The sequence below is a fragment of the Poecilia mexicana genome, unplaced genomic scaffold (genome assembly GCF_051168715.1).
Source record: "Poecilia mexicana isolate PSO_F unplaced genomic scaffold, ASM5116871v1 scaffold_21, whole genome shotgun sequence".
In the NCBI taxonomy this organism is placed as follows: Eukaryota; Metazoa; Chordata; class Actinopteri; order Cyprinodontiformes; family Poeciliidae; genus Poecilia; species Poecilia mexicana.
In genome coordinates, this window is record NW_028263390.1 from 10,393,516 (window position 1) to 10,406,261 (window position 12,746).

General features: G+C 38.0%; 3 protein-coding genes and 1 pseudogene across 3 annotated transcripts; all 4 read right to left on the minus strand.

The window, feature by feature from the left end:
* Positions 1 to 688: 688 nt before the first annotated feature.
* Positions 689 to 4,093, minus strand: LOC106906334 (leukotriene B4 receptor 1-like). The gene has a single exon (XM_014971580.2). It carries the CDS (start codon positions 3,145 to 3,147, stop codon positions 2,245 to 2,247), a length of 903 nt encoding a protein of 300 aa, XP_014827066.2. The 5' UTR covers positions 3,148 to 4,093; the 3' UTR covers positions 689 to 2,244.
* A 144-nt stretch (positions 4,094 to 4,237) lies between these two features.
* LOC106906335 (leukotriene B4 receptor 1-like) lies at positions 4,238 to 5,434 on the minus strand. Its single transcript, XM_014971581.2, has one exon. It carries the CDS (start codon positions 5,367 to 5,369, stop codon positions 4,410 to 4,412), a length of 960 nt encoding a protein of 319 aa, XP_014827067.2. The 5' UTR covers positions 5,370 to 5,434; the 3' UTR covers positions 4,238 to 4,409.
* Positions 5,435 to 7,265: 1,831 nt separating this feature from the next.
* LOC106906336 (leukotriene B4 receptor 1-like) lies at positions 7,266 to 8,153 on the minus strand. The gene has a single exon (XM_014971582.2). The coding sequence runs from the start codon at positions 8,151 to 8,153 to the stop codon at positions 7,266 to 7,268; it is 888 nt and encodes a 295-aa protein (XP_014827068.2).
* Positions 8,154 to 11,066: 2,913 nt separating this feature from the next.
* LOC106906331 (C-C chemokine receptor type 8-like) lies at positions 11,067 to 12,018 on the minus strand (annotated as a pseudogene).
* Between the last annotated feature and the right edge of the window lie 728 nt (positions 12,019 to 12,746).

Here is a 12,746-nt window from a genome sequence, read left to right on the forward strand (position 1 = left end):
CGCTCTCTAACACTGGCCTGAGGGTAAAAGTCTAAATTAGGCAAACAGATATGTTTGTTGTCCTTAATTGGTCCTCAATCTTTTTGAATCAGATCTCTCTCTTTCTCTTTCTCTTTCTAACTTCCACATCAAACACTTGCTGCCATTTTTGGCCTGCGCTTCTTTGCATGTCTCACAGCAAACAGACCATGTGTTTCTGGAGGTCAGCCTTTTTTTAAAAACAGCATTTTATTGTACTTTCGTTTTCAAAAGTGTCTTTTCAAACATCGTAACTGTTCATAAGACACAGTTCTCAGTAACGGAAGCTCCACCAACAGGGACAGAACCGCCATCTGTTCCTGTAGGAAATGAAAATCCTAACTGGGAAAACCACACCCTTCATGCTGCAAAAAAGACAATGCCAAAATCTGCCTCACTTTGCAGCATTAATACACTGATCAGATATGTGTTCTTCTAAATAAAGCAAAAGTAAATGTTGGCCTCAGTTCAAATATAAATATTCAGTTCTCAGTTCAAAGTGAATAAATCCAGTCAGTTTACCATCATCACACATGAGCTGTGTTCTTAAACCAGTCCACCACAATGATGTCAGTGATGCTACAGTCACACACTGGCAATCTGGCTGCAACGGTTGCTAGGCAGCATTCACCCTTACGTTTGAGTGTAAAGCAGAACAAACAAGCAGAGCTGAAAGGTGGAAACATTGCATTTATTTTGAATGTAGTGACAAAAATGAAACAATGTTTTTTTTTTTTAAATTGATCTTAAATTCACATTTACAGAAATGCAGTTTATAGCATGTTGCAGTGATGAAGCGTGGCGCCCTCCACAACCACATCAAGTCTCACAAAGCCATGCCAACTCTTGAAAACATACGCTGAGAAAATATAGGTCACATCAGAAAAAGCACATCATTTATGCTCCAACAAAAAAATACTCTTTTAACTACACGGTTTGCATTGCATCTTGGGTAAACCACAGTTCAATCCACTGCTTCTTTTCTAGATCAATAGCTCACAAAACTGTGACACTCCATCGTGTTTTATATAATTCTAAAAAGTTAGGGTTATATTAATAAAAAGCCCAAGTCTCAGAGTGTTTGTGTCTCCAGAACAGAGCTGTATGTCAGCATACGTGTGTGTGTGCGTGTGCATGTGTGTGTGTGCGTGTGTGTGTGCGTGTGTGTGTGTGTGTGTGTGTGTGTGTGTGTGTGTGTGTGGGGGTGTGTGTGTGTGCGTGTGTGTGTGTGCGTGTGTGTGTGTGTGTGTTTATAGGCATTATGCAAGTATACATATGTGGTTTAATACAGTACAGTCAGTGAGATGAAGACATGAAGTGAAGGATAAAACTCTTCAGCTGATTGGTACAAATATTTTAAAAAATAAATAAATTGTTTTACTAAGCAAGGCTGAGTGTAAACATCTGCGATCCTTAACTTCAATTATAGTCAACAAGTTCTACACTGAATGACTGAAATAAAATGTTAATATAACATTTTAAATGGCAGATTTGGGTAGAGAGACTAAGATAATACGTTTTCCTGTTAATTTTAGTGACAACCCTAATTTCTATCAGCATTTTAAATAAAACCTTGTAGTCTAGACTGCGTCTCATCCAACAGAATTTAGACAAAGCAAACCTCAACACAATATTTTTACACTCAATAGAGATTCTTTCAAACATAGTTCAAAATTCATGGTACAGTTATTCCACTTGTGAAAAATAAAAGTGGAATTTGAAATGCTTTCTGAGCATAAAACCCAAAATAAATGGACTGGTTTTATATCAGGGCTGGAATATTCAACAAGGATTACTGATTACTTCGTGCACAGTCTGTAATTTGTGAAAACTGTACTCAGTGAAAACCTTGTATCTGGTATTGTCGCGTCTCAGAAGCTGAATGTTGTTACAGCCTAAACAATAGTAGACAGATTACAACCACCTGATCATCCTAGTATGGATGTTAAAGTGTTTTTTTATGTTTTCCTGTTTACATAAAAAGAAAAAGAAGAAAAAAAATATAACTTAAAATACATATTGTGCATTTGATATTCTTTTAAAATTTTACATTTAGCTTCTTCAACAGCCCCAATCTCAGAGTTCCTAAAAGACAACACATTATATTACTTTCATATGACTTTATCATTCTTTCACTTTTATTGGTAATACTATGCTTTCGTTTATTTATTCATTTATTGGTTTGATAATCATAGTTTCTGCAACTGTACTTATATTCAGTGTTTGTTAAGGCTGTGCCAGTTCTTCTTGGTTCATGCAGGCTCTGCACATTTTATGGACGCTAAAGGCATACAGCAGTGGGTTAATGCAATTATTCAGAAAAGCCGTTGCTTTGACAATGTCCCATATGTCCACGCAAAACTTCAACAAGCTGTCATTTTCGAAGCAGATAGCTCCCAGGACCAACATATTTATGGTAAGAAGAGGAGACCACAGCACAAAATTGCTTACAATGATGCTGGTCAGCAGCCTGGTCGTCTGTGGATTGTTGAAGAAGGTTGTCTGTCTAATCCTCCTGTTGAGGTGAATGTAGGAATAGGCCACGACAAAAATGGAAACAATGCCAGATGTGGTCTCTGCCAGCAGCACTGCCAATCCCTGAGCCCGAGATGAAAACTGAGGGTAGCAGTACGTCCACTTCTCGTTAGTTTCCTCCTGTTCCATCACCAAAGCAGGGATAGACAGGATCATGGCGCCAAACCACAATGGAACCAGCAGGTGACTTTCTTGTACCTGAACACATCTCTGTTGGTTCACCACCACAATGTACCGCTGGACACCCAACGCCGTCACAGTCAGCAGGCTGGCGTAAAGGCTGCAGTACACGAGAAAAGCTAAAAGCTTACAGGCTCCAAGGCCGAATATCCAGGAGTTGAGCAGAGCGTATATCCACAGTGGGAGAGTGAGCAGAGAGAGCAGGTCACAAATGGCCAAGTTGAGCATCAAACTCTGGCTCAGGCGGGACATCTTCTGCCAGTTGGGCTTTAAAAGAATCACTGCGATGTTTCCAGGAACTCCCAGGAGAAAGCAGAAGGACAGCAGTACCGCAGGGATCAGTCCGTTATGCACCCAGGTGCGAGGAGGTAGAACGAAATAAGAGGTGTTCATGCTGGAGTTGTTATCCATCATGCATCGATCAGTTAGCAGTGCTAAATGTGCTGTCACAGAAGTAAAGTGGTCAGGTTAAGAGGGATTTAAAAGAAAACAAAAAAAAAAGAACAACCACGAAAAATGGGCTGGATTTCATTGGTTAGGTTTTTAAATTTTGTCATGCAGTCGAAAAATGCTTGGTTAGATTGCACTTGTGTGATAAGAGCTGGAAACTTGATCAACCAACTCTAGTTGTTCTTTATCTGAATAAGCAATTCAATCATCGCTGTTTTCTATCACTGCCTGCTCGGTTCAGCTGACACATTTCCTAGGACATCATAAAAAGAGAGTAAAATATCTGTTATTGGCAGTTAAGCCCTTCCTTAGTTTTTTTTTTTTTGCTGTTGTTTGGATTATTAAAAATATAATTATCTTTGCATGTGTTATTTGTTAAAATATATTTTAGGTGACTCGCTTTCCAAAGGTGGAAACTGTAAATGCAACCTACAGTAATGTATTCTTCTTTGTCAGTCTGAATTTAGACTTAGAATTTGAATTATTTTTGAATTATTTGCTGAAATTTAAGTTTAGAGTTAATAGTGTTTTAACTGACTGGTTATCGTGATAACCAAGCTTGTCATGAGCTTATTGTTGTTTCATGTATTACCATAGGTATCATTGAATAACTGCACTTTGTTTTTGTTTTTTTTTTCTTTTTGTGATGAGGATGTCCAGAGCAACATGATTTGTGCTAGACATAGGTAAAAACATGCATGCAAATAAAGAATCACTTCTCTAACATCATTGTCACTGTGCTTCCTTGTTGGCATTTTAGTTCACAAAATCCTAAATGTCACAGATCGCCAAAGTAGAAGTTAGCTGCAACAGATTGACATAACCAAATGCATTATTTCTTTCAACCAGCCTAATCCCTCGACTACTTCCACTAAACATTTTAGTCTTTCTATCTTGGTCCAAGTCAGATTCAGGTCCATCGACACAGGAGGGAAGCTATACACGAAATGATTTTAGTTAAAAACAACAACAATAGAAGTTTTGAAAGAGTTTTTGTTCTATGTAAAAAAAAAAAAATAAAAATAAAAAAAAACAAGTAACATTTTCATAAAGATCTTTTGTGCCAGGATTTAATTTCACAAGTGATTAACAAAACAAAAGTGCTCTACAACCAGCTCTGAAAAAAGTAATCTGACGTTGCACATAAAAGATAACACAAAAATGCTTTTGCCTATGAAAGAAACATTTCTATTTTGCGTGAAAGGTGTCAAAACATATTATTGTTGTCATCGAGTTTCTGTAATCGTACTGATCTCCGTCTGGAAATTTTTGAACCTCTGCTGCAACTCTTCTGTTTTTCTGCAAAAACTGCACATTTTACGAGAAGTGAATGCGTACAGGAGTGGATTTAGACAACTGTTTATGAATGTCACTGCTCCAAAAATGCTCCAGGTTTCATGGCAAAAGTTGAGCAAATTGTTGTTCTTCAAACATATTGCTGCCACTCCCAGCACATTTATTAAATGGTATGGAGCCCACAGAACAAAAAAACTGACGATGATACTGGTTAATAGACGGGTTGTCTGTGGGTTGTTGAAAAAGGCTGACTGGTTAACCCTTCTTTGTAGGCAAACATATGAAAATGCCACGAGAATAAAACAAATGAATCCAAAAACAGTCTCTGTCAGCAGAATTGCCACCCACTGGGCATCAGAAGAATACTGTGCTTGGCAACTAATCCATTGCTGTTTTTTTTGCAGATTCTCAACCACCAAAGCAGGGATGGCCAAGATACTGGCAACCAACCAGAGCATGAACAGCAGCGTTCTCCCTTTTACCTGCTGACACCTTCTCTGGCACACCACGACAAGGTACCGCTGGATGCTTAGTCCAGACACAGTCAGCAAGCTGGCATAAATGCTGCAGTATACAGCGTATGCTAAAAGTTTACATGGCACCAGGTCAAATTTCCAGCCAAACAAATATGCGTATATCCACAGTGGAAGGGTCAGCAGACTGAGCAGGTCAGAAATGGCCAGATTCATCATTAAACTCTGGCTCACACTGGACATATTCTGCCAGTTGGGCTTGAGTATTAACACCGCGATGTTTCCAGAAACTCCCAGGAGAAAACAGATGGACAACACCGCCGCGGTGACGAGATCACTGGTATTCCAGGGGTGCGGCGTCAAATGTCCTGCAGTAGAGAAGTTAGCGTTGACCGCAGTGGAAGTGAGTTGCTCCATGCCGGACCTTGTCTGCAAAGTTGTTCTCTGAACAAGTGATGGGGGTTAACATGAAGCGATAGGTGTCAAATGCCCAGTCAAAGTAGAACTTGGAGGCAAAAAAAGGGAAACTTGTGATCATGAACAAATTGCATTTCTCTAAAAAGGAAGGGGAGGTGCTTTGTTGCCAGCCAGCTGCATGAACAGGTGACTCAAAAACGTTCTGTTCTCTGAGTTGTTATATTGAATGTCAAACATCTTGTCCAACCTTTTTCAATCTTTTGAAGTGTTCTGAAATTGCTGGACTTTTTCATTTTTACTGAAGGAATCATGTCTGCACAATCCTTTTCTGCCTCTCTCAACATGAATGCGCTGTGAACGGAATGGAGTGGGCAGGTGGGCACACTGAGTGAATTCATTGTATCAGTACTGGGCATATTAACAAAATATCTGCTATTCTGCTATGTGGCGAATGCTGTTAAACAGAGGGATCTCTGGTAAACATTTTTGTAAAAGTGAAACTAAATACTTCCCCCAAAATCTGAGATGAGAAACAAACAGGGCATAATATTTTAATTTTTTTGTCCTGTTCTACAGATGTTTTTATTCTTGTAACTTGTTTGAAACCAGTGGAAAGAAAAAGAAGCACAGATCTTCTGGCTGTGGCGTACATGAGTGCTTACAAATTAACATATTAAAGTTAAAGTCTTAGTTTTGACAAGTTTCCACAACCTCGTGGTTTGTGTGACATATGCAAGCCACGAGTGAGAGGAAACCTTCTCTTGTGTTTGCATTATGTGGTAAGCAAAAATATTGCTCACCAAATAAAGACGACTTCCACCAGAAATAAAAACAATGTACAGTGTCAGGGGAAAGACATTCACGTTTAACATGTGACCTGTTTCTTAGAAGCACATATTGAAGAATCGTTATTCTTATGTCAGCAGATACGGCCTCTAAAATGGGCCATGTCTGCTGTCAGTCAAATAGTGAAGATTTGTTTTCAGTTCCCTCCAGTCAGTGCTTGGTAGAACTGCCTTTTAGCCCAGCTGCACTAATTTAGGTTGAGTTAGGTTGTCTCTACCACCACTATAAAATCCAGAGATAGAGATTTTTGCACATCAATGCTTGTATGCAGATTGTGTGGAGGGCAGTTTTAGCCAATGATGAAAAGGAAGTCGTTTTTTTTTTCTTTTCTTTTTTTTGCCAATTACTTCTTTAAAGAGAGAAAATAGCCAAATGAAAATGCTGCCTTCTCTTAGTCAGGTTGATATTCATGTTATTTAAAAAAAAAAAAAATAGCCTTTTGTTGTGGCTTTTGAAAATCTCAATCTCTAAGCAGGTATTGAACATATTTTATTGAGCACACATATCTGTATTAAAAAATGCTTTTTATTTGTCTGAATTAATATTTTAATCTTAACGTTAGCAGTAAGCAGAAAATTCTCATAACTAAGAGAAATTAAGGCTTATAAAAAATCAGTCTGTATTTTTATAGAAAAAGGTCGTTTTTAGGAATATGTATGACAGACAGACTTCATAAACATTTTTGTTGCATCAATTTACATTCCACAAATGAACATTGAAAATAAAAAATGCATATTTATATGCATCATTCCGGAAAGCACATCAGGAACTGAGTTACACTTTATTTTTAACATGTCAGCATCGCAACCAAAAGAGAAAGAGTGCAGTTTTCTTTGTTCTGCTATGAGCAGAGACAGAAACCAGCTCTTGTTAGTATATATTGTTAGGCTAGATTATGTTAGAAAACAAATATTCTCCCACCAGCGTCAAAAGTGAATTAATTAACGCACAGCCGATTTGAAATAATTGCCAGATAGATCACACAGTATGGTCCTTTTATATATATATATATATATAGCAAAAATAAAAGAACACATTGTTTGGGGCATTCTAGGATGTTGTCATAATTTTTCTCGAGTTACAGGCATACAAGAGAGGATTTAAGCACCTAATTACCTCTGTAAGAGCTTTGACAAGGTCCCACGTCTTTGAGCAAACATTTAACAAGCCTTTGGTTTTGGTACAAATAGCCACCACACCGAGTACATTTATGACAATAAATAGAGCCCAGAGAACAAAATTACTCACAATGATGCTGGTAATCAGCCGAGTCGGTTTTGGATTGTTGAAAAACATGCCATGTTTAATTTTCCTGTTTAGACGAATGTATGAAATCACCACAAGCAACACAGAAAAGAATCCAAACAGCGTCTCTGTTAGCAACACAACCACCCATTGTGCCTCGGAGGAGTACCGTGGTTGGCAGACGGTCAACTGCTGGTTTGTTGTCACCTGCCAAACCACCAAAACAGGGATGGACAGGATGATGGCGACCAGCCAGAGTAGAACCAGCCGCACCCGTTTTTGTCCCTGATGCCACTTCTCCTGATGGACCACTTGTAGGTAACGCTGAATGCCTAACACAGTCACAGTCGACTGGCTGCCATAAATGCTGGTGTACAGAAGATAATTCAGAATCTTACAGGCCACCAAGCCAAATTTCCAGTCAAATAACAAAGCATATATCTTTGGTGGTAGGGTCAGCAAACAGAGTAGATCAGAAATGACCAGATTCAGCATTAGACTCTGGCTCAGACTGGAGATCTCCTTCCATTTAGACTTGAGAAGAATGATGACGAGGTTTCCAGGTACTCCCAGGACAAAGCAGAGGGAGAGCACCACTGCAGGGACGAGACCATTGTAGTACCAGGAGGAATGTGGTAGATGTCCCGGAAAAGACACGTTTAAAGTGGCCACGGTGAAATTAAGTTGATCCATTGTTTTGTCTCCGTCCAATCTTAACAGTTGATGCTTGCAAATGTCTAGTCCAGTCCAAGTAAAGTGGGAAGTCAAAGAGGACCTGTGAGAATGTGACAATGATATGTAATGTACAGCTGTTTTATTAATAGCTGTGTGAGTGTGCATGAAGTCACAGTAGATTTTGAAGAAACCATCTCTATTTTTACACCTGAGTTAGAAACAAGTACTTTGCAGATAGACCAAGCAAGATACTAAACCATGTATTCGGTCAATGTGTCTATATGATGGAGACCAGGGGTTCCATCCCATATTGATTATTGATATTATGTTATTTATTTACAGTCTAAATGTGTTTTGTATCAGTTCTTTATTTCAGCTACATTGTGACATTTGGTGAACATTCTTTTTGGGTAGGGAGACTAGCCATCTTTCCTGTTCAGAGAATGTGGGGGAAGATGTCAGTTTGTTTCTGATTTAGATTGGTTCAATTTGAGTTAATTGTTTGGGTACTTGCCTTTCTGGGTGTGTCTCAGCAAGGTGGAGCAGAAAAGGAGACAAATGCTCCTGGAGTATACCATCTTCCATTAAGAGGGGTAATACTCTGAGTATTTATATTTAGTTATATTTACTTTTGATTGACCTTAGATTAGTTTAGTTTTAATAATTTGCATGCATGTAAATATTTGTTGGATCATTTATTGTTTGCTAGGTTTGTGTAAGTAGTGTTTGTTTCTTGTCTTTTTTTTGATCACCCCTTTACCTGGTTAAGTGTTGGAACTTGCCTCAGGTATGAATGCCAGCTTCTTTGCTTCACTGTGTGCTGGGTGTTGGTGTAATGGTGACCTGGAGCTCCCAAATAAACCCACCTCAACTACATTTTGTTGCCTCACTTCCTTCCTGAATGCAGTGCCTCTGCCGGTCAAACTGACAGTCTAACTTTGGTAACACTTTATTTGAAGGGATGTGCATAAGACTGACATGACACTGTCACAAACAAGACATAACATCTGTCATGAACATAAAGAAGTCTTTATGAATGTTTATAACAGTTGTCATGAAGTGTCATTCGGTAAATAATGAAACTTTTAATGCAAAGTTGCTCTAAAAGTTGCATTGAAAGTCCATTAAAAGTGCCAACTTTGCATTAAATTATCATAATTTACAAAATCATGCAAAGTTGTCACTTTTAATGGACTTTTAATGCAACTTTCAGAGCAACTTTGCATTAAAAGTGTCATTATTTACCGAATGACACTTCATGACAACAGTTATAAACATTCATAAAGACTTTGTTATGTTCATGACAGGTGTTATGTCATCTTTATCACAGTGTCATGTCAGTCTTATGCACACCCCTTCAAATAAAGTGTTACCCTAACTTTTATATGCCATCTTTGGTAAATAGTCGGAAACAGAATTTTGAGCTGATTTTCAATGCTGTTAAACAAGTAAAACTAGAAACAAAAATGCTCCATGATTCCATAGATAGATAGATAGATAGATAGATAGATAGATAGATAGATAGATAGATAGATAGATACTACAGTCATTGTTTTTTCAAAAGACATTTATTTTATTAACTTAATTCACCAAGTGAATCATGTTGTAACATTAATTACACACAGATTATTTACACAGACAGTTTTCAAGCCTTAATTTCTGTTAAGGATTTTCTACTCACATGTGATGAAAACTCATTTAAAAATAGATTACCGGCATATGAGACTGATCTAAAAACAATCGTTTTGATACAGGAATGTGGGCTAAAAGAAAATAATATTTTAAATACCTGCTTAAAGGTTGTTAATATCATAAGGCACTTTTGATCTAACAAACGAGCCACATCGGAGCACAAATTTTAATTTATTGAATATGGTCGTACTTTTTACTGAGGCTATAACTGTGGTAACAGAGGGCTATATCTGCGTGAGTACTTCTCAAACTACAAAACAATTTTGGCAATATAAGTGATTGAAATCTAGTTGCGATTTGGGTGCTTCACTGAGAAACATCTTGCTTTTCCTTTCTCAGTTGTGCCAAGAAATGAAGCATGTGTTGTGACACCTACATGGTAAAAGGAAATAGCACCTATGTAGCTAAATAATTAATTTGACCTCTGAGTTCTTTGTTTGCCTACTCTGTATTTTCAGAGCCTAAGTTAGTTGTGACGTCTTATTATGTATACTGACACTGTTGAGGATGTCTTCTTATCAAAAAGGAGTTTTAATTTCCACACATGCTAGGCGTGAGATATTGCTGATATTGCTGCAAGGTTCTGAACTTGATGCTTTTAGTTGGGTTTATGTAGATAGCAAACCTTTTACCTATCGCTATCCTACAGGAGAACCTCTACTGTTTTATAACAAGTATTTGATTTGAATTGGGACAATAAATAAACCAAATCAATATGAATATATGCATTGTTAATTATTTCTCTGAAAGGAAGAAATATTTCAACATAAGATTTATTTTAAAATTTCACCATGTTTTCTAGACAGAATTCAGTACAAATTCATTGTGATTGAGCGTAAGAAGAGAGCAAATATGAAAGCAATGTATTTATATGTATGTTTTGAAAAAGTCATGAAAAAAAACAAGCAGTAAATATAGATACAGGTGAAATTCAAATACCAGTCTAAACAGTGTGAGCATAGAAAAAAGTGGCGTATAAGGACAACAAATTAAAATACTACTTGCAAAGGTCAATGGGTAAAAACGTCATTGGTAAACCAAATGTAGTGATACAGTTATATAAAATGTAATTTGATAAATTTTACATAAACAAAGGGACAAAATCAACTTCCTGGTTCATGCAATGGCAGAAAAAAATGAAACAGAAATAGTAGAAGATGTGACATCAGATTAAATGAAAAGAAACAAACTTATTTCAGTTTTTTGGGGGGAGAAAAGTGACATTTGTCACTATCGTCATCAAAGTTCTGCAATTGTAGCAATGTCAGGTGTTTCGGGGAGTTCTCTCATCTGTATTGGACGAGTTCTTTGTGCAAAAAGGACAGAATTTAGTAGAAATAAAAGCATACAAGAGTGGATTTATGGTACTATTTGTAAATGTAAATGACTTGACTACACTCCAACTGTCTGCACAAAACTTCAGGAGCTCCTTGTTTTTAAGAATTATCCCTAACACAGCCAGCATATTGACCATATAAAGTGGAAAAAACATAATAAAATTGCTTAAAATAATGCTAATAAGCAGCCTGCTTGTCTCTGGATGGTTAAAAAAGACTGAACTCCTAACCTTCTTGTGGAGGGATATGTATGATAATGTGACAAGTGAACATGAAGCAAGTCCAAACAAGATCTCTGTGAACAGCACAGCAAGCCACTGTGCCTCAGAAGAATATTGGGGTATGCAGCGGATCCATTGTCCTTCTTTCGTTAGTTGTTCAGTCACCAAAACATAGATGCTCAAAGTAAAAGCTGACAGCCAAAGCAGAAACACCAGCACACTTTTTGGTATATCGCACTTCCTTCCACGCACAACAACAATGTAGCGCTGGATGCTCAACGCAGTCACAGTCATTTGGCTAACATAAACTGTAAAGTACACAAAGTATGATAGAACTTTGCAGGCTACAACGCCAAATGTCCATCCAAGGAGTAAGTTGTAAATCCACAGTGGAAGGGTAAGCAGACACATTAGATCAGAAATGGTCAGATTCATCATTAAACTCTGGGTCGTTCTGGACAGATGCTCCCAGTTAGGCTTGAATATAATCACAGCAATGTTTCCAGGAACTCCAAGTAGATAGCAGAAAGTTAATACCACTGCAGGGATCAGACCGCGTTGATTCCAAGAGTCCTGAGGTAATCCAGCAGAAGAGCTGTTAGAACTGAACCCTGTGAAGTTTGATTCATCCATCTTGAATTGTGCTGGGAACGATGTGCTGAGAGCCACAGCTTCTTCTCTCAGTGTCCTGAAGTCACAGTAACAAAGAGGGAACTCAAAGAGGAACTCCTGTGCTGATGCAGATTAAAGCTGTGTCCGAATTCAGGGTCTGCATCCTTCGAAGGATCCCGAATAAATAATGACCGGAAGAGAAACGCTGTGGATTCGGACAGGTCTAGCCTTCACCGCCCTGACCTCTGCGTAACTCATGTTGCCTAGCAACCATGACAGCGTGAAGCAGAGAGCACAGAAAGAAACACACTTAAATTCTCGCCTTAAAACGTTGTACCAAATCACATTGTGTCATTTAAGGTGTAATATAGCAAAATAAATTTGGGATGTGGTGGGCCGTGAAGGATACACCGGACCCATCTGTCAAATCTGGGGAAAAGAAGGCTGCATTTGAAGGAGACTTTGAATTCGGAGAGGCCTTGTCGCCACGCTATGACGTAATCGGCTTACAAATCCGCGCTTCAAAGGATGCAGACCCTGAATTCGGACACAGCTCAAGTGTTAACATTTCTCTACATTGGTTTTGTAGTATTTGTTCCATTATTTTGCATGCACAATCCCAATGAATTAATTCCATATCATGTTTTTCATACATTTTGTGCAACTAAAGTTGACCAAGTATTCTAAAGGTGAGTCAAATATCAAACTTTGAAATGAACAGACGATTGTCCCTGAGGAGTAAAAATCCT